General features: G+C 41.8%; 1 protein-coding gene across 9 annotated transcripts; it reads left to right on the forward strand.

Moving 5' to 3' along the window:
- The first annotated feature begins 462 nt into the window (after positions 1–462).
- Positions 463–4332, forward strand: LOC139555117 (putative nuclease HARBI1). Of its 9 annotated transcripts, XM_071368618.1 has the most exons (11): positions 463–1005; positions 1321–1391; positions 1479–1655; positions 1746–1807; positions 1867–1953; positions 2041–2082; positions 2151–2324; positions 2404–2439; positions 2539–3093; positions 3375–3486; positions 3581–4332. In XM_071368618.1, exons 1-8 carry the CDS (start codon positions 848–850, stop codon positions 2437–2439), a joined length of 807 nt encoding a protein of 268 aa, XP_071224719.1. In that variant the 5' UTR covers positions 463–847; the 3' UTR covers positions 2539–3093; positions 3375–3486; positions 3581–4332. The 9 variants fall into 9 exon arrangements, with proteins under 9 accessions (XP_071224719.1, XP_071224718.1, XP_071224717.1 ...); XM_071368617.1 differs by having other exon boundaries at positions 2151–2439; XM_071368614.1 differs by adding an exon at positions 3163–3278 and having other exon boundaries at positions 464–1391; positions 2041–2324.
- The last annotated feature ends 21560 nt before the right edge of the window (positions 4333–25892 follow it).

The raw sequence follows: 25892 nt of genomic DNA on the forward strand, positions 1-25892 counted from the left end.
AACAGAATGATGGTGTAGGAGTGAGCTGGGCTGGCTGGCTCTTTGAAGAAAATGGCTTTCCTGTGTTTAGTGTCTGTGTGTGGTTGCGTGCATGTGTGGGGGGGTCACAATTACGCCATCACTGGTCATGAGTGTCTGCCTCACCAGCCCCAGCCAGGAACACAGAGGATGATGGGAGGGAAGGAGATGGTGGTCAGAAGGTCTGCTGGTAATGTGTCTGTTTGGGAGACGAGGCAAGCCAGGCAACGGTGACAAGATGCAATGTGTCATCTTTCCTAACAACTCTCTGTTCTCTCTGTTCTCTCTGTTCTCTCTGTTCTCTCTGTTCTCTCTCTCTCTCTCTCTCTCTGTTCAATTCAATTCAATTGACTTTATTGACATGGCAAGTTCATTATTACTTACATTGTCAAAGTATACATATCTAAAAAATAAAATATATATGTATATATATACAAAATATTTATATATAAATAAATGGTGGGACCAACAGCAATAATAATAGTAGTAGTGGACATGGGATTACCATTAACAACAACTACAACAACAATATTAATCAGAACAACAATACATTAAAGCAATGGTAGTAGACCAGTGTCAACATGACTGAGAAGACACATGACCTGGGGCCTGTTGCACAAAAGTAGAATTAAGACATCCGGGATAAATGACTCAGCTGAGCTCAATGAAGCCAAAACATGTGCGTCCAGGCTTAATTGGTTGCACAAAGACCAAGCCAGGATGAGCAGACACGGATTCATTAAGCCAGGTGAAACCAATCCTGGATAGGTGCGCGCTCACGGCTCACTCAAATAGACCCCGCCACAGATCACAGATTAACTGATTTACCATGGCAACTAGAGCCGCGTACTTTTCCCCGTCGGAAGCACAAATCCTCATGGAGGCATACGAGGAGGTAAAAGATATAATTAAGAAGAAAGGCAACACCGCCACAGTGATAAAGCAAAGAGAAAAAGCGTGGCAAAGTATTGCAGACCGCCTGAATGCGTAAGTAGTGCACAATTACACACTCACCGCTCCGCTGAAACATCACAATTACAATTCAAATATTTAATTCACATCTCCAAAAATGCAGTTGTACTGTAATTATGAAACGGTTAAATTTTTAATTGAAATGCACTGCAGATATGAGTGAAATTGTGTAAAGTAACTCCATCACACTGTATAAAGCTATGATAAATTTTTTGATATTTTTACTGAAAACAAGACAAAAATACCAAGTAATTTTTTGCAGTGTGACTCCATTAAATGTGTGTGTGTGTGTGTGTGTGTGTGTGTGTGTGTGTGTGTGTGTGTGTGTAGATTAAACATGAACGGGCCAAAACGGACATGGCAGCAGGTCAAAATCAAATACAAGAACATTCTGCAGAATGGTATGGTCCCTGACTAATATTTAACAAAGCACAAGCATATATTGTACCCAGAAGGTGCCTGCTCACACATTGTCTGTACTGTTTTAGCAGTGAAAAAGAATACCCACAGACAAGGCACGGGTGGTGGGTCACCAAAGGCTGACCTTACCCCAGCAGAGGACATGGCCTTGGAGCTAAATAAAGGCAGGCCCGTCTTAGAGGGGATCCCTGGGGGGAAAGAGACGAGCATAGGTTCCTCCCAAGATGCCACCCGCTTCATTCAAGGTATGTCCTTCCATCTCTACATGGGATACAACCACATTCATATTGAATCAATTTGGACTGTCTGACTTTGGTTTACCTATTGCCTTGCAGTGTCTGGCAGCACTGTGTTCCTGTTAGAGCCACCAGCACAAGCACCAGACGATGCTGATCCAGTGAGTACCTGGCATGTCTTGTCTACTAGCTTCAATATGAATCCGATTAAATGTGATAGGGTGAAGGCCCCAGTGCAGCAGCAACAGCACATGATGGAGACGATGATGAGGAGGAGACCATCTCTCTGGATTCCAGAAGGCATGAGGTATCATGTTAAGACTGTGAAAGTACTATTTACTCTACAATGGTGAGGAGTCCTCATCAAAATCAAAAAATCTAATTTCTTTTACAGGACCCAGATGCTATACAGTGGGAAAACCAGCCTGGCAACATAGTGCGTATTAATAAAAGGACACCACATCCTGCCAAATTCCAGCTGCGCTAATTGTATTGTGTTCACAGAGCTCACAAGCTATCAGAAAGTTGTATGGCAACCACCTCCGGCGCCAAATAGAACTGGCAGACATAGACATTCAGTACAAGAAGAAAAAGATGGAAAATCTTGCACTGGAGTCCGAAATAAAAAAGAGGACAATTAGGAAACTGGACCTTGAAATAAAAAAACTTGAGAGGGAGGTGAGATATGCCTTCAATGTACACTGTATGCTAACTGTAACACAAATGTATTAATCATTATTTTTCTTTCCTCCCCCAGCTCCAAGAAGATGACACAGCTCAAAATAAAAATTAGGTATATTCTCGTAAAGTCAAGTGAGCCATGACATATGAGCTCTTATTGTGAGCACACAGGACGGTGGCATCTTTCTAAGTTTTTTTTTTATTTTCCCAGCAATCAGTACAACCAAGTCATCGTTATAAGGCATCGCCCTCTTTTGCCCACCCCCCCAGCACCAGGTGTGGCCACTAGCCTATATGAAGGGCCAAAATTGTGTGTTCCTTTCTGCTCTGACAATGGCATGCCCATTCGTGCGAGATGTGGTGGATGAAGAAGCACTTGTGCTGAGGAGAGCCTTCAGGCGAGAAAGGGTCTTCAGGGACCGGTTGGACCCACTGGCCTTCCCTGATGACCATCTATATGAAAGATACAGGTTTTCTGCAGATGGCATCAGGTATCTATGCAGACTACTGGGTCCCAGGATTAAGCACCGCACTGCACGGAGCCATGCACTGAGTGTGGAGCAAATGGTTTGTGTGGCCTTGCGCTTTTTTGCTAGTGGAGCCTTCCTGTACTCAGTGGGGGATGCAGAACAGCTGAACAAGGCCACAATTTGCCGCACAATAAGGAGTGTGTGTCTGGCTATCAAAGCATTAGCAGATGTCTTCATCTCCTTCCCTGGCCACAGAAGACTCTGTGACATCAAAGAGGAGTTCTATAGGATTGCAGGTAAGAGGATCTACAAATTACAGGACAACTGTTAACACATAGTAGGATACTCATTACTTTGTGTGACAGGTTTCCCCAATGTCATTGGTGCAGTGGACTGCACACACATAAGGATAAAAGCCCCCTCAGGTGCCCATGAGGCCGATTTTGTGAATAGGAAATCCTTTCACAGCATTAATGTTCAGGTGAACATAACTTTTTGATATTGTCCATTGACGAACACTCTGCATTGCCAGTGATGTGCATTGATTGGTGTAATATTCCTCATCTTATGATTTCAGATGGTCTGCAATGCTGACTGTGTGATCAGCAATGTTGTGGCAAAATGGCCTGGCTCAGTCCATGACTCCAGAATCTTTCGGGCCTCTGAAATCTATCAGTGCCTATCACAAGGTAAGCCACACAACCCCTATTTATAACCATCATGGCTGTGTCAAGAATATCACTGTGTTTATGAGGTAGTAATGATGAGATTTTGTGTTGACAGGTGAATTCTCTGGTGTGTTGCTGGGAGACAGGGGGTATGGCTGCCAGCCTTTTCTCCTGACACCTTTCACAGACCCCCAGGAAGCACAGCAGGCCTACAACCATGCCCATGCCAGGACCAGGGCCAGAGTTGAAATGACCTTTGGCCTCCTGAAGGCACGCTTTCACTGCCTTCACAAATTAAGGGTCAGCCCTGTTAGGGCATGTGATATTACTGTGGCTTGTGCTGTCCTCCACAATGTGGCCTGCCTGAGGAAGGAGAGGGCCCCCAGAGTGCCACCAGCCATGGACTGGGACAATCCGGCAATCTTCCCTGATGACGACAGTGGTCGGCTGCTGAGGGACCAATATGTGTTGAATTATTTTAGTTAGTATGTGTGCTTTCAATTTTGGTTAAATATGTCCTGCGGTGGCAGAGGAATTTGGGTTTTTTGGGGTTCGTTTTTTGACGAATTTGGCCTCTTATGATGTTTGTGCGGTATACTGTGTGTAATACAAGGCTGCAGGGAGGCTACTGCATCCATTCATTTGTCTGTTCAGTTGATGTGTATGGATTTGTCCTGCATTTATTTTAGTGTGCAGACATGCAGGGTGTGTTATATACAGACCTTTGAATGTGTATGTATCATTTTGTATAATATGCTTGGATTCTGTGCTTTCCATCTTGTAGAGTCACTGTGACTTCAGTTTCGAAAGGAGCTGATGGTTTACCTGCTTTGTTTTGTCCTTATTCAATAAAGGAACATAATGTTACACATTGTGTTTTTATATTCATATGGAATGTGTATTTGTTTATATGACAGAGTACTAGGGCCACACTGAAGAAAAAGGATAAAGTCATAAATTTATGAGGCTGGTTCTTTCTGCAGAAAAGCTACATATTGTTTTTACAGTTTTGATACTTATGACAATGTGATACTTAATATTCTGGCACATCAGCATGTCTTTGTTTATGAAACCATACTGAAGTACAATTTCACGAAATGCCCCACATCTGTCATTTTAACAACTGTCCTCCTTTAAAACAACTGGTTACAATATTATGACTTGTGTTTTTTTCCCCTCTGTGGCCCTAATATTCTATAATTTTATATATAGCCTTATAGTCTATGGGAAACTGTAAATTATCTAATGATAGCAACATCATCTAAAAATCATTTTTTATCCAAAATCATTGAAATTAATGATCACAAACGTTTAAATAATAACAGTGGGTCTAGTTATATGTGATAACAATGTATAGTGAGCAGTGAAATAACTATTGGTTTCCATTTGTGGTGACTGCTGACTGACATTAGGGATGAGATTAAATAGATCCTGGAATTTAGCCTGGTCTGGAGCAGGCTAGCTCCACAGAATAAATCTCCATGGTAATTTATACCATAACATATCCTCCTGCCCCCTATCCATCTTTAGTGCAACCGGATTACGGATCAATTGAGCCAGGATCACCAAGATATCCTGGCTTAATCCCTTATCCTAGTTTTGTGCAACAGGCCCCTGGTATGAAAGACAAAACAAAACAAGATGGGAAATATTATCAACATTACTTTGCACTTTTCACTGGCTGTTCCTCAGGCTGTGGCAGGAGGACACATATATGGCTGCCAAAACTGCACATTTTGGCTTTTCACCCAATAAATATTTGATTTTTTCTTCATATTTTATAGTTTCAAATTCTTTGTATTGAATTATAATTTTGGGAATGAAATAGGCTCTTAGGTCTAAGTATTTGTCACAGTGTAATAGGAAATGCAGCTCTGTCTCTACCTCTCCCCTGGAGCAGAGTGAGCACAGCCTGTCCTCTCTGGGCAGCCAGGTTTGTCTGTGACGACCGGTCTCTATTTTTTATTTTTTTTTATCCGTTATTTTACCAGGTAAGTTGACTGAGAACACGTTCTCATTTGCAGCAACGACCTGGGGAATAGTTACAGGGGAGAGGAGGGGGATGAATGAGCCAATTGTAAACTGGGGATTATTAGGTGACCGTGATGGTTGAGGGCCAGATTGGGAATTTAGCCAGGACACCGGGGTTAACACCCCTACTCTTACGATAAGTGCCATGAGATCTTTAATGACCTCAGAGAGTCAGGACACCCGTTTAACGTCCCATCCGAAAGACGGCACCCTACACAGAGCAGTGTCCCCAATCACTGCCCTGGGGCATTGGGCTCTTTGTTTAGACCAGAGGAAAGAGTGCCTCCTACTGGCCCTCCAACACCACTTCCAGCAGCACCTGGTCTCCCATCCAGGGACTGACCAGGACCAACCCTGCTTAGCTTCAGAAGCAAGCCAGCAGTGGTATGCAGGGTGGTATGCTGCTGGCATATAGCCAGACTGTACTCACAGTCTGTACCTAGTCAATGTTTTCTTCAGTTTTCTATCAGTCACAGTGGTCAGATAGTCTGCCACCATGTACTGTCTGTTTAGAGCCAAATAGCATTGAAGTTTACTTAGATTTTTTGTGGTGTCTTTCCAATAGGTGATATATTTTTCTTTTTGTTTTGTGATGATTTGGTTGGGCCAGATTTTCTGAGGGCTGTCCTGAGGCTCTATGGGGTTGGTTTGGGTTGGTGAACTGAGCCTCAGAAGCAGCTGGCTGAGGGGACTCTTCTCTGGTTTCATCTCTTGACATTGTAGAGCTGTGTGATGGAATGTTTTAGGGTTACTTGTTTTTAGATGGTTGGAAAATTTGATGGCTCTTTTTTCTATTCGAATGAGGAGGGGGTATTGGCACAATTCTGATCTACATGCGTTATTTGGAGTTTTTCTTTGTACTTGCAATACAGTCTTGCAAAACTCTGCATGCAATATTTCAATTGGATGTTTGTCCCATTCAGTAAATTCATTATTAGAGAGTGGACCCCATACTTCACTGCCATATAGAGCAATTGGTTCTATAACTGATTGAAAATTTTTGAGCCAGATTCTAATTGGAATTTCGATTTTGATGTTCCTTTTAATGGCATAGAATGCTCTTCTTGCTTTGTCTCTCAGCTCATTCACAGCCATGTGAAAGCTACCTGTGTTGCTGATATTTAGTCCTAGATATGTGTAGTTTTTGGTGTGTTCTAATAGAACTGTGTCCAAATAGAATTTATATTTGTCATCCTTATTTCTGGACCTTTTTTGGAATATCATTATATATATATATTTTTTAGGTTAACGGTCAGAGCCCAGGTCTGACAGAACGATCTAGGTGCTGCTGTAACCCCTCTTTAGTGGGAGACAGCAGCACCAGGTCATCTGCGTACAGCAGACACTTGATTTCAGTGTTGTGTAGGGTGATACCAGGTGCTGACGATTCTTATAATGTTTTTGTCAATTCATTAATGTAGATGTTAAATAATGTTGGACTTATTGGGCAGCCCTGTTTCACTCCACGCCCCTGAGAGAAGAAGTCTGTTTGCTTGTTGTCAATTTTAACCGCAAATTTGTTTTTAGTGTACATTGATTTAATAAAATCATATGTTTTCCCTCCAATACCACTTTCTATTAGTTTATAAAAAAGACCTTGGTGCCAAATGGAATCAAATGCTTTCTTGAAATCTACAAAACACGAGTAGATTTTGCCTTTGTTTTGGTTAACTTGTTTATCAATTAGAGTGTGGAGGGTGTAAATGTGGTCTGTTGTACAATAATTTTTTAGAAATCCAATCTGGCTTCTGCTCAGGACGTTGTGTTCGTCAAGGAAATTATGTAGTCTGCTATTTATGATACTGCAGAGAATTTTCCCCAAGTTGCTGTTAACGCAAATTCCTCTGTAATTATTTGGGTCAAATTTGTCTCCATTTTTATAGATTGGTGTGATCAATCCCTGGTTCCAAATATCGGGAAAAATACCTGCAGTGAGGGTAATGTTGAAGAGTTTGAGTATAGCCAATTTGAATTTGTGGTCTGTATTTTTGATCATTTCATTTAAAATACCATCAGCACCACAGGCCTTTTTGGGTTGGAGAGTGCATCGTTTTTCCAATAATTCTTCTTCTGTAATTGGGGTATTCACAGGATTCTAATAGTCTTTGACTGCTAATTCAAGGATTTGTAATTTTTCTTGTATATCTTTTTGTTCTGGGCTCTTTGTTATATTGCTGTAGAGGTTTGCAAAGTGATTTCTCCACATATCCCCATTTTGGATAGCCAATTCCTCATGATGAGGTTTGTTTAATTTATTCCAATTCTCCCAGAAGTGGTTTGATTCTATGGATTCCTCAATTCCATCCAGCTGATTTCTAATGTGCTGTTCCTTTTTTGTTCTTAGGGTACGTTTGTATTGCTTCAGTGTTTCCCCATATTGAAGGCGTATATTTTTGCTGTCTGGTTCTCTGTGTTTTTGATTAGATATATTTCTCAATTACTTTCTTAGATTTTTGCAATCATTATCAAACCATTTTTCATTTTCTGTTATTTCTGGTTTGCTCTTATGCTTCTTTAGATTAGCCAAGGAGGTTAATTTGTCAAATATAAAGTTTATGTTCCTAACGGCCAAATGTACTGCTGAAGGAGAATTGCTGAAGGAGAATGTTAAGGCTAAAAAGTTGTCCAGGAGAGATTATATTTTTTGGCTACTAATTGCTTTTTGGTAGATGTCTGTACTATTTGCACTCCATCTATAGGCCTATTTAGTACCATGTAATTTATTGGGCCGTGATGTTTCATGCTTGTGTTCTGCTCTTCTCAGATACACTGTGATTTTACTGTGGTCTGAGAGAGGTGTTAGTGGGCTGACTGTGAAGGCTCTGATAGACTCTGGGTTTAGGTCAGTGAGGAAGTAGTCTACAGTGCTGCTGCCAAGGGATGCGCTGTAGGTGTACCTACCAAAATAGTCTCCTCTCAGCCTGCCATTGACTATGTACAGACCCAGTGTCCGACAGAGCTTCAGGAGCTGTACTCCGTTTTTGTTTTTCACTTTGTCATAGTTGTTTCTGTGGGGGTATGTGGGGAGGGAAAGGTTGTTGCTTCCTGGTAGGTGTTTATCCCCATGGCTGTTAATAGTGTCTTGTTCTTCTGCTGTTCTAGCATTCAGGTCTCCACAGACCAGTACGTTGCCTTGGGCCTGAAAATGATTAAAATCCCCCTCTAGAATGGAGAAACTCTCTTCGTTGAAGTAGGGTGACTCTGAGGGGGGAATGTATGTGGCACAGAGGAAGACATTTTTATCTGTCAAGATAGCCTCCTTGTTGATTTTTAACCAGATAAAGAATTCTCCTGTTTTGATCAATTCGATTGAATTAATTAGTTCAGATTTATACCATATTAACATTCCAGAGTCTCTGCCCTGTTTGATTCCTTTTAATTTAGAGGATGGTATGATTATCTCCCTATAACCTAGTGGACAGCCAGTGGAAACATCACCTCTGCACCATGTTTCCTGTAGTACTACAATATCAAACTCATCGATTTCTTTCAGGAAGTCTGGGTTTCTGCTCTTTAGCCCAAAAGCAGAGGACTTCAATCCTTGTAAATTCCAACATGCAACGTAAAAAGATTTCATAACTTTTTTTTCTTTTTTCTTTACCTTCAAAATGAGACAAACACTCACAATCCAACAAGAACTATTAAAATAGGATTTTTCAATTAAAGTAAACTCTTATTTTGCAAATGTGATTTGTTTATCATTTAGATAGAATTTGTGTCATGCCACTTGGGTGAATGTAGTGTGAGAATGGTGGAGTTCTTGTGCTCATCTTACCATGACCCTCGGCCTATCACATGTGAGCATCCATGACCCTCGGCCTATCACATGTGAGCATAGTAGACTCAGCATTTGTTTAATGTCACTCATTTGGTTGGTGGGGCTGGGCCAGTTGCTCCTCTCACAGCCTGTGCGTAGCTCTGCCTGCTGGGCTGTGGCTCCTCCAAGTGTGGGTCTGCGGTGTGGGGCAGGGGGGTGGGAGGCCTCGTCTGGGTGGCTCTGAAGCTGGGCTGGGGTGGTCTGTGCTGCGCTGGCTGTGGTGGGCATTGAGGTTGGTGGTGCTGTGGTCGTGGCTGGGGGTTCCAGGGTGCTGGTCCGGGGTGTTGTCTCGGTGATCTCGGCGGGGTGGAGATTGCTCCGCTGTTCCTGGGTGGAGAGGTCGGGCTGCGGTTTAAAGCGACGTCCTTGAGAGTCTTGGCAAGGATGGGGACTGTCTCCCTGTACAGGTGAACATGGTCATAGAGACAGTCCAGATCGAGGGTGGGATGGTGGGCCTGGTGTACATTGGGTCGCAGGGCACAGTCCCAGGATAGGCTGGCCTTTATTCTTTGGATTGTGGCAGGATGGAAGTCTCTCACCTCCTTTGTTAGATCAGCCAGCTCTCTCTTGAGTCCGTCTCTCTCTTGCTGAACCTCTTTCAGCTGTGTTGCAAGGCTGCTGTTCTGCTCTGTCCTCACCTTGGTTAGGAGCTCCTCTAAGGTGTGGTTGTCTGGTTGCTGTTTGCTCACGCTCTCCCTGAGCAGGACCACCTCCCCCTCCAGTTTGGTGAACTCATCCCTCATGGCAGCCATGGTGGTGAGGAGGGCCTGAGCCTGCTCTGCACTGAGGGGGTCGCTCTCCTCCTGGGGCGTGTCCTCCACTATGGTGGGAAGAGAGTTGCTGGATTGCCTTTTTGGGTGGGAAGAGTAGGGGTGAGGGTGGTGCTGGTGGAGTTTGTCTTGTGGGAGGGCATGTTCTCTCTCTCCGCTCTCTCCTTAATGGTGTGAAAGTCTGTTTCAAACAGCCTAATGTTACCTTGCACCATGACAGTCCCAGTCTTGTAGAGGTTGATTGTTGTCAGGGTGCTGTCAGGGTCGTCTGTCTCTTTGATTTTCAGCTTCCACCCATTACAGATTCCCTCTTTCTTTATGGATGGGTAGTGAGAGCAGACTGCTGAGCGCCATGCATTTGGCTGGTCAGTGAGGAAGATGAGATTACTCACATCACCGTTTTTGTAGAGGTCTGCAAAAAGGGTTTCTGGCCTCTCCTTTAGTAGTTTCTGTTTAAAAGCTTTCCTCATTGTGTCATTTTTGGCCTCTGGACGGTAGAGAATGGATTCTGCGCTGAGGGGGAGTGGGGACATGGTGCCTGTGGGCTCTGCTACTACTGCTGCGCTGTTCTACTGCCCCGTTGCCATGGCAACCGATTTGTTTGTCTGCTGCTAGCGCTAATTTAGTTCAAAAACCAGCAAAAATAATGACAAATCCTCACACAAAAAACTGAAGATATGTTTAAAGTTAGTCCGTGCTCCTTTTTGGTTGACTCACTCAGTTTGGTCGTTTGACGTAGTTGTATTAACTCCCCTTGCTAGGTTTGTTCCAGCACGTTTCTTCTGGCTAGCTTGTTAGTCTGCTGGCTAGGTCTTTGTTGTGTAGCTAGCTAGTCTCAAAACCTCTTAACTTGAGGCGCAAAGTTACTTTTTTTTCTATTCTGAATGAATGGAGTTGTTGTTCATCACTTCCTGTCTGGAATAATTTTTCGATTAGAGTGTTTATCTCATTCCGAAAACAAAAAAACATGAAATATATCAGGAGCTCATGTTGAGCATGACTCTCTCTCTCTCTCTCTCTCTCTCTCTCTCTCTCTCATCCTGTCTCTGTCATTCTCCTCCTGTCTCTCTTAACCTGTCTTATCCTCTGCAGCAGAGGTCTGTGTCTTCCTTTCATGTGGCAGTCTTCATGAGAGCCAGTTTCATCATAGCGCTTGATGATTTTTGCAACTGCACTTTCAAAGTTCTTGAAATGTTCCGGATTGATTTACTTTCATGTCTTAAAGTACTGATGGACTGTCATTTCTCTTTGCTTATTTGAGCTGTTTTTGCCATAATGTGGACTTCATCTTTTACCAAATAGGACTATCTTCTGTTTACAACCCCTACCTTGTCACAACACAACTGATTTGCTCAAACACATTAAGAAGGAAATAAATTATACAAACAAACGTTTAAGAAGGCACACATGTTAATTGAAATGCATTCCAGGTGACTACCTCATGATATTGGTTGAGAGAATGCCAAGAGTGTGTAAAGCTGTCATCAAGGAAAAAGGTGGCTTTTTTGAAGAATCTCAAATATAAAATATATTTTGATTTGTTTAACACTTTATTGGTTACTACATGATTCCATATGTGTTATTTCATAGTTGTGATGTCTTGTACAAATAGTAAAAATAAAGAAAAACTCTGGAATGTGTAGGTGTGTCCAAACATTTGACAGGTACCACACACACGCACGCACGCACGCACGCACGCACGCACGCACGCACGCACGCACGCACGCACGCACGCACGCACGCACGCACGCACGCACGCACGCACGCACGCACACACACACACACACACACACACACACACACACACACACACACACACACACACACACACACACACACACACACACACACACACACACACACACACACACACAAGTATAGAGGTGTTGAGACATGAAGCTCTCAAACAAAGAGAGCTTCAAAGACAGAGGTTAAGAAGAATCTTAGAGTGTCAGCTAAAGACTTACAGAAATCTCTGGAACATGCTAACATCTCTGTTTACAAGTCTACGATACGTAAAAACACTAAACAAGAATGGTGTTACTGGGAGGACACCACGGAAGAAGCCACTGCTGTCCAAAATAAAAAATATCTGAAGTTCGCAAAAGTGCACCTGGATGTTCCACAGCGCTGAAACTACAGTTGAGGTGTCTGGAAGCAACACACAACACTGTGTGGAGAGAAACACAGGCACAGCACACCAACATCAACACTTCATCCCAACTGTAAAGTATGGTGGAGGGAGCATCATGGTTTGGAGCTGCTTTGCTGCTATCATCGTTGCTATCATCGACGGAAAAATGAATTCCCAAGTTTATCAAGACATTTTGCAGGAGATTGTTAAGCTATCTGTCCTCCAATGGAAGCTCAACAGAAGTTGGGTGATGCAACAGGACAACGACCCAAAACACAGAAGTAAATCGACAACAGAATGGCTTCAACAGAAGAAAATACGTCTTCTGGAGCGGCCCAGTCAGAGTCCTGACCTCAACCCGATTGAGATGCTGTGGCATGACCTCAAGAGAGCAGTTCACACCAGACATCCCAAGAATATTGGTGAACTGAAACAGTTTTGTAAAGAGGAATGGTTCATAATTCCTCCTGACCGTTGTGCAGGTCTGATCCGCAACTACAGAAAACGTTTTGTTGAGGTTATTGTTGCCAAAGGAGGGTCAACCGGTTATTAAATCCAGGAGTTCACATACTTTTCCCACCCTGTACTGTGAATGTTTACACGGTGTGTTCAATAAAGACATGAAAACGTATAATTGTTTGTGTGTTATTAGTTTAAGCAGACTGTGTTTGTCTATTGTTGTGACCTAGATGAAGATCAGACCAAATGCTATGACCAATTTATGCAGAAATCATACTTTTTCTTGCCACTGTATGTGTCATCATTGAAAAGCCCAGAATGTCCTCTCAAATGTACAACAGGACCTAACACAGTGGCATGTATGACCTCAGAGATACGGAGCAAAAACTAATCTCCTTTAGAAAGTACACAAATGAATTGCTGGGTCTCAGGAGGATAAAGATGGTGTGTTTCTGTCTTCCATCTGGGTGGGTTGTAAAGAGAGATTTAAACCTTGCTACAGGGGGGAAACACGCTGGCTGTCCCATCACCAGATTCAACCCTGCAACCACCTCTCTTCTCACACAAACCCAATTCATATGCAAGACAACTGGAATGAAAAGCACAGCAAAAAAAAGAGGTGCAAAGCAGGGTGAATATTTGAAAGCTAAATCAAGGTTAGCTCGCTCTATTTTCTGACACCATCTTATAAATATGCAAGAGATTTTTACGTCAAAGAAAAAAAAGAGGAGAGAATTATACCGGCACAGCACTTTTACATTCCCTTCTTCTTCTTCTCACACAATGGCAGGTGTCTCTTGCAGGTTACTGTGAGAAATGACATGAATTGTGCCGAAGACCATTTCATTGTTAATGTATTCACTGAAGAGGTTTAGTCAGCGAGGCTGTTACGGAGAGGTTCTCACCGCTCGCTGCACTGCTCTTGACACCGTGTGTAGTCCTGAGAATGTGCTAAATTATACCAGTCAATTTGTCAACTATATTCTCCTCTCTCTGCCACTCAGGACATACAGTGCACTGCTGGTGGTAGGCTATCTAGACCCAGTTTATAGTCTATCTAGACCCAGTTTATAGTCTATCTAGACCCAGTTTATAGTCTATCTAGACCCAGTTTATAGTCTATCTAGACCCAGTTTATAGGCTATCTAGACCCAGTTTATAGGCTATCTAGAGCCAGTTTATAGTCTATCTAGACCCAGTTTAGAGTCTATCTAGACCCAGTTTATAGGCTATCTAGAGCCAGTTTATAGACTATCTAGAGCCAGTTTATAGGCTATCTAGAGCCAGTTTATAGGCTATCTAGAGCCAGTTTATAGTCTATCTAGAGCCAGTTTATAGTCTATCTAGAGCCAGTTTATAGACTATCTAGAGCCAGTTTATAGACTATCTAGAGCCAGTTTATAGGCTATCTAGAGCCAGTTTATAGTCTATCTAGAGCCAGTTTATAGTCTATCTAGAGCCAGTTTATAGGCTATCGAGATCAATTATTTTACTTAAAAAAAACATTTTTTTTTACCTTTATTTAACTATGCAAGTCAGTAAAGAAACAAATCTTATTTACAATAACGGCCTACACTGGCCAAACCCGGACAACGCTGCGCCAATTGTGCACCGCCCTATGGGACTCCCAATCACGGCCGGATGTGATACAGCCAGGATTCGAAGTGACGGCTCTGTAGAGTGTGTGTGTGTGTATCAAGTACTCACTAACAATCAGTGTGTGTGTGTGTGTGTGTGTATCATAATACTCACTATCTATCCGTGTGTGTCTGTGTGTGTGTGTGTGTGTGTGTGTGTGTGTGTGTGTGTGTGTGTGTGTGCCTGTGTGTTTGTGTGTGTATCATAATACTCACTAACAATCAGTGTGAATATGTTCTAATGACCTTGGCTCCTCTGTTGCAGAGCGCTGGGCTGAGGGATATGAAGGAACCCTCCATCTACACACACAGGCACACACACAGGCACACACACACAGACACACACACACACACACACACACACACACACACACACACACACACACACACACACACACACACACACACACACACACACACACACACACACACACACACACACACACACACACACACACACACACACACACACACACACACACACACACACATTATGTCATGTGATATGACGGCTGAATTCTGCCCTCCACTCCAGAGAGTTATTGTCTGTGATCTGCATCACAATGTCTGTTAAATTTTCCACTTTAGGAAATGATTATCAGTACATGGTAAACAGCCAGGTGGGAGAGAGAGAAGGAGAGGTGCTGACGTCCAATTCCACGCCTGCGTCACAAATGACACGATTAGTTCGGTATTGGCAACACCTGTCACCATAGAAACCCTGGTATGTGTCCCAAAAGGCACCCTATTCTCTATGGGGTCTGGTCAAAAGTAGTGCACCCTATTCTCTATGGGGCCTGGTCAAAAGTAGTTCACCCTATTCTCTATGGGGCCTGGTCAAAAGTAGTGCACCCTATTCTCTATGGGGCCTGGTCAAAAGTAGTGCACCCTATTCTCTATGGGGCCTGGTCAAAAGTAGTGCACCCTTTTCTCTATGGGGCCTGGTCAAAAGTAGTGCACCCTATTCTCTATAGGGCCCTGGTCAAAAGTAGTGCACCCTATTCTCTATAGGGCCCTGGTCAAAAGTAGTGCACCCTATTCTCTATGGGGCCTGGTCAAAAGTAGTGCACCCTTTTCTCTATGGGGCCTGGTCAAAAGTAGTGCACCCTATTCTCTATGGGGCCTGGTCAAAAGTAGTGCACCCTATTCTCTATGGGGCCTGGTCAGAAGTAGTGCACCCTAATCTCTATGGGGCCTGGTCAAAAGTAGTGCCCTATAAATGGAACAGGGTGTCAATTGAGACGCAGCCCATACTTCATTCAGCTTCAGTAAATCCACGTCAAATAGCTATTTATTATTTATTTCCAACATGATAATCTCCATCTGCATTATGAATCACTGTTCAATTGGACAGCAACGTGTTTATTTCACAAATTAGCATATTTAAATCAACGCCATTAGAAGAACACTGACGAGATATATAAATACAGGGCATCCTTAGAGAGAGAGAGATATATACAGGGCATCCTTAGAGAGAGAGATATATACAGGGCTTCCTTAGAGAGAGATAGATATATACAGGGCATCCTTAGAGAGAGATAGATATATACAGGGCATCCTTAGAGAGAGATAGATATATACAGGGCATCCTTAGAGAGAGAGATATATATATACAGGGCACCCTTAGAGAGATATATATATACAGGGCATCCTTAGAGAAAGAGATATATACAGGGCATCCTTAGAGAAAGAGATATATACAGGGCATCCTTAGAGAGAGAGATATATACAGGGCATCCTTAGAGAAAGAGATATATACAGGGCATCCTTAGAGAAAGAGATATATACAGGGCATCCTTAGAGAGAGAGATATATACAGGGCATCCTTAGAGAGAGAGATATATACAGGGCACCCTTAGAGAGAGAGATATATACAGGGCACCCTTAGAGAGATATATATATACAGGGCACCCTTAGAGAGAGAGATATATATATACAGGGCATCCTTAGAGAGAGATAGATATATACAGGGCATCCTTAGAGAGAGATAGATATATACAGGGCACCCTTAGAGAGAGAGATATATATATACAGGGCATCCTTAGAGAGAGATAGATATATACAGGGCATCCTTAGAGAGAGATAGATATATACAGGGCACCCTTAGAGAGAGAGATATATATATACAGGGCATCCTTAGAGAGATATATATATATACAGGGCATCCTTAGAGAGAGAGATATATACAGGGCATCCTTAGAGAGATATAGATATATACAGGGCATCCTTAGAGAGATATAGATATATACAGGGCATCCTTAGAGAGAGATAGATATATACAGGGCATCCTTAGAGAGAGATAGATATATACAGGGCATCCTTAGAGAGATATAGATATATACAGGGCATCCTTAGAGAGAGATATATATATATACAGGGCATCCTTAGAGAGAGAGATATATACAGTGGGGAGAACAAGTATTTGATACACTGCCGATTTTGAAGGTTTTCCTACTTACAAAGCATGTAGAGGTCTGTAATATTTATCATAGGTACACTTCAACTGTGAGAGACGGAATCTAAAACAAAAATCCAGAAAATCACATTGTATGATTTTTAAGTAATTAATTTGCATTTTATTGCATGACATAAGTATTTGATACATCAGAAAAGCAGAACTTAATATTTGGTACAGAAACCTTTGTTTGCAATTACAGAGATCATACGTTTCCTGGAGTTCTTGACCAGGTTTGCACACACTGCAGCAGGGATTTTGTCCCACTCCTCCATACAGACCTTCTCCAGATCCTTCAGGTTTCAGGGCTGTCGCTGGGCAATACGGACTTTCAGCGCCCTCCAAAGATTTTCTATTGGGTTCAGGTCTGGAGACTGGCTAGGCCACTCCAGGACCTTGAGATGCTTCTTACGGAGCCACTCCTTAGTTTCCCTGGCTGTGTGTTTCGGGTCGTTGTCATGCTGGAAGACCCAGCCACGACCCATCTTCAATGCTCTTACTGAGGGAAGGAGGTTGTTGGCCAAGATCTCGCGATACATGGCCCCATCCATCCTCCCCTCAATACGGTGCAGTCGTCCTGTCCCCTTTGCAGAAAAGCATCCCCAAAGAATGATGTTTCCACCTCCATGCTTCACGGTTGGGATGGTGTTCTTGGGGTTGTACTCATCCTTCTTCTTCCTCCAAACACGTCGAGTGGAGTTTAGACCAAAAAGCTCAATTTTTGTCTCATCAGACCACATGACCTTCTCCCATTCTTCCTCTGGATCATCCAGATGGTCATTGGCAAACTTCAGACGGTCCTGGACATGCCCTGGCTTGAGCAGGGGGACCTTGCGTGCGCTGCAGTATTTTAATCCATGACGGCATAGTGTGTTACTAATGGTTTTCTTTGAGACTGTGGTCCCAGCTCTCTTCAGGTCATTGACCAGGTCCTGCCGTGTAGTTCTGGGCTGATCCCTCACCTTCCTCATGATCATTGATGCCCCACGAGGTGAGATCTTGCATGGAGCCCCAGACCGAGGATGATTGACCGTCATCTTGAACTTCTTCCATTTTCTAATAATTGCGCCAACAGTTGTTGCCTTCTCACCAAGCTGCTTGCCTATTGTCCTGTAGCCCATCCCAGCCTTGTGCAGGTCTACAATTTTACCCCTGATGTCCTTACACAGCTCTCTGGTCTTGGCCATTGTGGAGAGGTTGGAGTCTGTTTGATTGAGTGTGTGGACAGGTGTCTTTTATACAGGTAACGAGTTCAAACAGGTGCAGTTAATACAGGTAATGAGTGGAGAACAGGAGGGCTTCTTAAAGAAAAACTAACAGGTCTGTGAGAGCCGGAATTCTTACTGGTTGGAAGGTGATCAAATACTTATGTCTTGCAATAAAATGCAAATTAATTACTTAAAAATCATACAATGTGATTTTCTGGATTTTTGTTTTAGATTCCGTCTCTCACAGTTGAAGTGTACCTATGATAAAAATTACAGACCTCTACATGCTTTGTAAGTTGGAAAACCTGCAAAATCGGCAGTGTATCAAATACTTGTTCTCCCCACTGTATACAGGGCATCCTTAGAGAGATATAGATATATACAGTGCATCCTTAGAGAGAGATATATATATATACAGGGCATCCTTAGAGAGAGATAGATATATACAGGGCCTCCTTAGAGAGATATAGATATATACAGGGCATCCTTAGAGAGAAATATATATATATATACAGGGCATCCTTAGAGAGAGATATATACAGGGCATCCTTAGAGAGAGAGAGATATATACAGGGCATCCTTAGAGAGATATAGATATATACAGGGCATCCTTAGAGAGATATAGATATATACAGGGCATCCTTAGAGAGAGATAGATATATACAGGGCATCCTTAGAGAGATATAGATATATACAGGGCATCCTTAGAGAGAGATATATATATACAGGGCATCCTTAGAGAGAGATAGATATATACAGGGCATCCTTAGAGAGATATAGATATATACAGGGCACCCTTAGAGAGAGAGAGATATATACAGGGCATCCTTAGAGAGAGAGAGATATATACAGGGCATCCTTAGAGAGAGAGATATATATACAGGGCATCCTTAGAGAGATAGATATATACAGGGCATCCTTAGAGAGATATAGATATATACAGGGCATCCTTAGAGAGACATAGATATATACAGGGCATCCTTAGAGAGATATAGATATATACAGGGCACCCTTAGAGAGAGAGAGATATATACAGGGCATCCTTAGAGAGAGAGAGATATATACAGGGCATCCTTAGAGAGATATACATATATACAGGGCATCCTTAGAGAGATATAGATATATACAGGGCATCCTTAGAGAGAGAGAGATATATACAGGGCATCCTTAGAGAGAGAGATATATACAGGGCATCCTTAGAGAGAGATAGAGATATACAGGGCATCCTTAGAGAGAGATAGATATATACAGGGCATCCTTAGAGAGAGAGAAAGAGATATATACAGGACATCCTTAGAGAGAGATAGATATATACAGGGCACCCTTAGAGAGATATATATATACAGGGCATCCTTAGAGAGAGAGATATATACAGGGCATCCTTAGAGAGAGATAGATATATACAGGGCACCCTTAGAGAGATATATATATACAGGGCATCCTTAGAGAGAGAGATATATACAGGGCATCCTTAGAGAGAGAGAAAGAGATATATACAGGGCATCCTTAGAGAGAGAGATATATACAGGGCATCCTTAGAGAGATATAGATATATACAGGGCATCCTTAGAGAGATATAGATATATACAGGGCATCCTTAGAGAGAGAAAGAGATATATACAGGGCATCCTTAGAGAGAGAGATATATACAGGGCATCCTTAGAGAGAGAGATATATACAGGGCATCCTTAGAGAGAGATAGATATATACAGGGCACCCTTAGAGAGAGAGATATATATATACAGGGCATCCTTAGAGAGAGAGATATATACAGGGCATCCTTAGAGAGAGAGATATATACAGGGCATCCTTAGAGAGATATAGATATATACAGGGCATCCTTAGAGAGATATAGATATATACAGGGCATCCTTAGAGAGAGATAGATATATACAGGGCATCCTTAGAGAGATATAGATATATACAGGGCATCCTTAGAGAGAGATAGATATATACAGGGCATCCTTAGAGAGAGAGATATATACAGGGCATCCTTAGAGAGAGATATATATATACAGGGCATCCTTAGAGAGAGAGAGATATATACAGGGCATCCTTAGAGAGAGAGAGATATATACAGGACATCCTTAGAGAGAGAGAGATATATACAGGGCATCCTTAGAGAGAGAGAAAGAGATATATACAGGGCATCCTTAGAGAGAGAGAGATATATACAGGGCATCCTTAGAGAGAGAGATATATATACAGGGCATCCTTAGAGAGAGATAGATATATACAGGGCATCCTTAGAGAGAGAGAGAGATATACAGGGCATCCTTAGAGAGAGAGAAAGAGATATATACAGGGCATCCTTAGAGAGAGAGATATATACAGGGCATCCTTAGAGAGAGAGATATATACAGGGCATCCTTAGAGAGAGAGATATATACAGGGCATCCTTAGAGAAAGAGATATATACAGGGCATCCTTAGAGAGAGAGAGAGATACAGGGCACCCTTAGAGAGAGATATATACAGGGCATCCTTAGAGAGAGATATATACAGGGCATCCTTAGAGAGAGAGATATATATACAGGGCATCCTTAGAGAGAGAGATATATATACAGGGCATCCTTAGAGAGAGAGATATATACAGGGCATCCTTAGAGAGAGAGATATATACAGGGCATCCTTAGAGAGAGAGATATATACAGGGCATCCTTAGAGAGAGAGATATATACAGGGCATCCTTAGAGAGAGATATGTACAGGGCATCCTTAGAGAAAGAGATATATACAGGGCATCCTTAGAGAGAGAGAGATATATACAGGGCATCCTTAGAGAGAGAGAGATATATACAGGGCATCCTTAGAGAGAGAGAGAGATATACAGGGCATCCTTAGAGAGAGATAGATATATACAGGGCATCCTTAGAGAGAGAGAGAGATATACAGGGCATCCTTAGAGAGAGAGAGATATATACAGGGCATCCTTAGAGAGAGAGATATATACAGGGCATCCTTAGAGAAAGAGATATATACAGGGCATCCTTAGAGAGAGAGAGATATATACAGGGCATCCTTAGAGAGAGAGAGATATATACAGGGCATCCTTAGAGAGAGAGATATATACAGGGCATCCTTAGAGAGAGATAGATATATATAGGGCATCCTTAGAGAGAGATAGATATATACAGGGCATCCTTAGAGAGAGAGATATATACAGGGCATCCTTAGAGAGAGATAGATATATACAGGGCATCCTTAGAGAGAGATAGATACATACAGGGCATCCTTAGAGAGAGATAGATATATACAGGGCATCCTTAGAGAGAGAGATAGATATACAGGGCATCCTTAGAGAGAGAGAGAGATATACAGGGCATCCTTAGAGAGAGAGAAATAGATATATACAGGGCATCCTTAGAGAGAGAGAGATATATACAGGGCATCCTTAGAGAGAGAGAGATATATACAGGGCATCCTTAGAGAGAGAGATATATACAGGGCATCCTTAGAGAGAGAGAGATATATATATACAGGGCATCCTTAGAGAGAGAGAGAGATATATACAGGGCATCCTTAGAGAGAGATATATATATACAGGGCATCCTTAGAGAGAGATAGATATATACAGGGCATCCTTAGAGAGAGAGAGATATATACAGGGCATCCTTAGAGAGAGATAGATATATACAGGGCATCCTTAGAGAGATATATATATATACAGGGCATCCTTAGAGAGAGAGAGATATATACAGGGCATCCTTAGAGAGATATAGATATATACAGGGCATCCTTAGAGAGAGAGAGATATATACAGGGCATCCTTAGAGAGAGATAGATATATACAGGGCACTCTTAGAGAGATATAGATATATACAGGGCATCCTTAGAGAGAGAGAGAGATATACAGGGCATCCTTAGAGAGAGATAGATATATACAGGGCATCCTTAGAGAGAGATATATATATATAGGGCATCCTTAGAGAGAGAGAGATATATACAGGGCATCCTTAGAGAGAGAGAGATATATACAGGGCATCCTTAGAGAGAGATAGATATATACAGGGCATCCTTAGAGAGAGATAGATATATACAGGGCATCCTTAGAGAGAGAGAGATATATACAGGGCATCCTTAGAGAGAGATAGATATATACAGGGCATCCTTAGAGAGAGATAGATATATACAGGGCATCCTTAGAGAGAGATAGATATATACAGGGCATCCTTAGAGAGAGAGAGATATATACAGGGCATCCTTAGAGAGAGATAGATATATACAGGGCATCCTTAGAGAGAGATAGATATATACAAGGCATCCTTAGAGAGAGATATATATATATAGGGCATCCTTAGAGAGAGAGAGATATATACAGGGCATCCTTAGAGAGAGATAGATATATACAGGGCATCCTTAGAGAGAGATAGATATATACAGGGCATCCTTAGAGAGAGATAGATATATACAGGGCATCCTTAGAGAGAGATATATATATACAGGGCATCCTTAGAGAGAGAGATATATACAGGGCATCCTTAGAGAGAGAGATATATATACAGGGCATCCTTAGAGAGAGAGAGATATATACAGGGCATCCTTAGAGAGAGAGATATATACAGGGCATCCTTAGAGAGAGAGAGATATATATATACAGGGCATCCTTAGAGAGAGAGAGATATATACAGGGCATCCTTAGAGAGAGATAGATATATACAGGGCATCCTTAGAGAGAGATAGATATATACAGGGCATCCTTAGAGAGAGATAGATATATACAGGGCATCCTTAGAGAGATATATATATATACAGGGCATCCTTAGAGAGAGAGATATATATACAGGGCATCCTTAGAGAGATATAGATATATACAGGGCATCCTTAGAGAGAGATAGATATATACAGGGCATCCTTAGAGAGATATATATATATATAGGGCATCCTTAGAGAGAGAGAGATATATACAGGGCATCCTTAGAGAGAGAGAGATATATACAGGGCATCCTTAGAGAGAGATAGATATATACAGGGCATCCTCAGAGAGAGATAGATATATACAGGGCATCCTTAGAGAGAGAGAGATATATACAGGGCATCCTTAGAGAGAGATAGATATATACAGGGCATCCTTAGAGAGAGATAGATATATACAGGGCATCCTTAGAGAGAGATAGATATATACAGGGCATCCTTAGAGAGAGAGAGATATATACAGGGCATCCTTAGAGAGAGATAGATATATACAGGGCATCCTTAGAGAGAGATAGATATATACAAGGCATCCTTAGAGAGAGAGATATATATATAGGGCATCCTTAGAGAGAGAGAGATATATACAGGGCATCCTTAGAGAGAGATAGATATATACAGGGCATCCTTAGAGAGAGATAGATATATACAGGGCATCCTTAGAGAGAGATAGATATATACAGGGCATCCTTAGAGAGAGATATATATATACAGGGCATCCTTAGAGAGAGAGATATATACAGGGCATCCTTAGAGAGAGAGATATATACAGGGCATCCTTAGAGAGAGAGATATATACAGGGCATCCTTAGAGAGAGAGATATATACAGGGCATCCTTAGAGAGAGAGAAAGAGATATATACAGGGCATCCTTAGAGAGAGAGATATATACAGGGCATCCTTAGAGAGAGAGATATATACAGGGCATCCTTAGAGAGAGAGATATATACAGGGCATCCTTAGAGAGAGAGAAAGAGATATATACAGGGCATCCTTAGAGAGAGAGAGATATATACAGGGCATCCTTAGAGAGAGAGATATATACAGGGCATCCTTAGAGAGAGAGAGATATATATATACAGGGCATCCTTAGAGAGAGAGAGATATATACAGGGCATCCTTAGAGAGAGATAGATATATACAGGGCATCCTTAGAGAGAGATAGATATATACAGGGCATCCTTAGAGAGAGATAGATATATACAGGGCATCCTTAGAGAGAGATAGATATATACAGGGCATCCTTAGAGAGATATATATATATACAGGGCATCCTTAGAGAGAGAGAGATATATACAGGGCATCCTTAGAGAGATATAGATATATACAGGGCATCCTTAGAGAGAGAGAGATATATACAGGGCATCCTTAGAGAGAGATAGATATATACAGGGCACCCTTAGAGAGATATAGATATATACAGGGCATCCTTAGAGAGAGAGAGAGATATACAGGGCATCCTTAGAGAGAGATAGATATATACAGGGCATCCTTAGAGAGAGATATATATATATAGGGCATCCTTAGAGAGAGAGAGATATATACAGGGCATCCTTAGAGAGAGAGAGATATATACAGGGCATCCTTAGAGAGAGATAGATATATACAGGGCATCCTTAGAGAGAGATAGATATATACAGGGCATCCTTAGAGAGAGAGAGATATATACAGGGCATCCTTAGAGAGAGATAGATATATACAGGGCATCCTTAGAGAGAGATAGATATATACAGGGCATCCTTAGAGAGAGATAGATATATACAGGGCATCCTTAGAGAGAGAGAGATATATACAGGGCATCCTTAGAGAGAGATAGATATATACAGGGCATCCTTAGAGAGAGATAGATATATACAAGGCATCCTTAGAGAGAGATATATATATATAGGGCATCCTTAGAGAGAGAGAGATATATACAGGGCATCCTTAGAGAGAGATAGATATATACAGGGCATCCTTAGAGAGAGATAGATATATACAGGGCATCCTTAGAGAGAGATAGATATATACAGGGCATCCTTAGAGAGAGATATATATATACAGGGCATCCTTAGAGAGAGATATATATACAGGGCATCCTTAGAGAGAGAGATATATACAGGGCATCCTTAGAGAGAGAGATATATACAGGGCATCCTTAGAGAGAGAGATATATACAGGGCATCCTTAGAGAGAGAGAAAGAGATATATACAGGGCATCCTTAGAGAGAGAGATATATACAGGGCATCCTTAGAGAGAGAGATATATACAGGGCATCCTTAGAGAGAGAGATATATACAGGGCATCCTTAGAGAGAGAGAAAGAGATATATACAGGGCATCCTTAGAGAGAGAGATATATATACAGGGCATCCTTAGAGAGAGATAGATATATACAGGGCATCCTTAGAGAGAGATAGATATATACAGGGCATCCTTAGAGAGAGATAGATACATACAGGGCATCCTTAGAGAGAGATATATATATACAGGGCATCCTTAGAGAGAGAGATGTATATACAGGGCATCCTTAGAGAGAGAGAGATATATACAGGGCATCCTTAGAGAGAGAGAGATATATACAGGGCATCCTTAGAGAGAGAGATATATACAGGGCATCCTTAGAGATAGATAGATATATACAGGGCATCCTTAGAGAGAGATATATATATATATACAGGGCATCCTTAGAGAGAGAGAGAGATATATACAGGGCATCCTTAGAGAGAGAGATATATATATACAGGGCATCCTTAGAGAGAGATATATATATACAGGGCATCCTTAGAGATATATATATATATATATATACAGGGCATCCTTAGAGAGAGAGAGAGAGAGAGAGATATACAGGGCATCCTTAGAGAGAGATATATATACAGGGCATCCTTAGAGAGAGATAGATATATACAGGGCACCCTTAGAGAGAGAGAGATATATACAGGGCATCCTTCGAGAGAGAGATATATACAGGGCATCCTTAGAGAGAGATAGATATATACAGGGCACCCTTAGAGAGAGAGAGATATATACAGGGCATCCTTAGAGAGAGATAGATACAGTGGGGAGAACAAGTATTTGATACACTGCCGATTATGCAGGTTTTCCTACTTACAAAGCATGTAGAGGTTTGTAATTTTTATCATAGGTACACTTCAACTGTGAGAGACGGAATCTAAAACAAAAATCCAGAAAATCACATTGTATGATTTTTAAGTAATTAATTTGCATTTTATTGCATGACATA

The sequence above is a fragment of the Salvelinus alpinus genome, chromosome 26 (assembly GCF_045679555.1).
Source record: "Salvelinus alpinus chromosome 26, SLU_Salpinus.1, whole genome shotgun sequence".
Lineage (NCBI taxonomy): Eukaryota > Metazoa > Chordata > Actinopteri > Salmoniformes > Salmonidae > Salvelinus > Salvelinus alpinus.

Bases quoted from the DNA above. Each gene is read 5' to 3' on its own strand.
- LOC139555117 (XM_071368613.1), top strand. From the start codon at position 2,622: ATGAAGGGCCAAAATTGTGTGTTCCTTTCTGCTCTGACAATGGCATGC. The intron at 3,094-3,162 runs GTAAGAGGATCT...TTTGTGTGACAG, and splicing joins GGAGTTCTATAGGATTGCAG to GTTTCCCCAATGTCATTGGT. The intron at 3,279-3,374 runs GTGAACATAACT...TTATGATTTCAG, and splicing joins TTCACAGCATTAATGTTCAG to ATGGTCTGCAATGCTGACTG.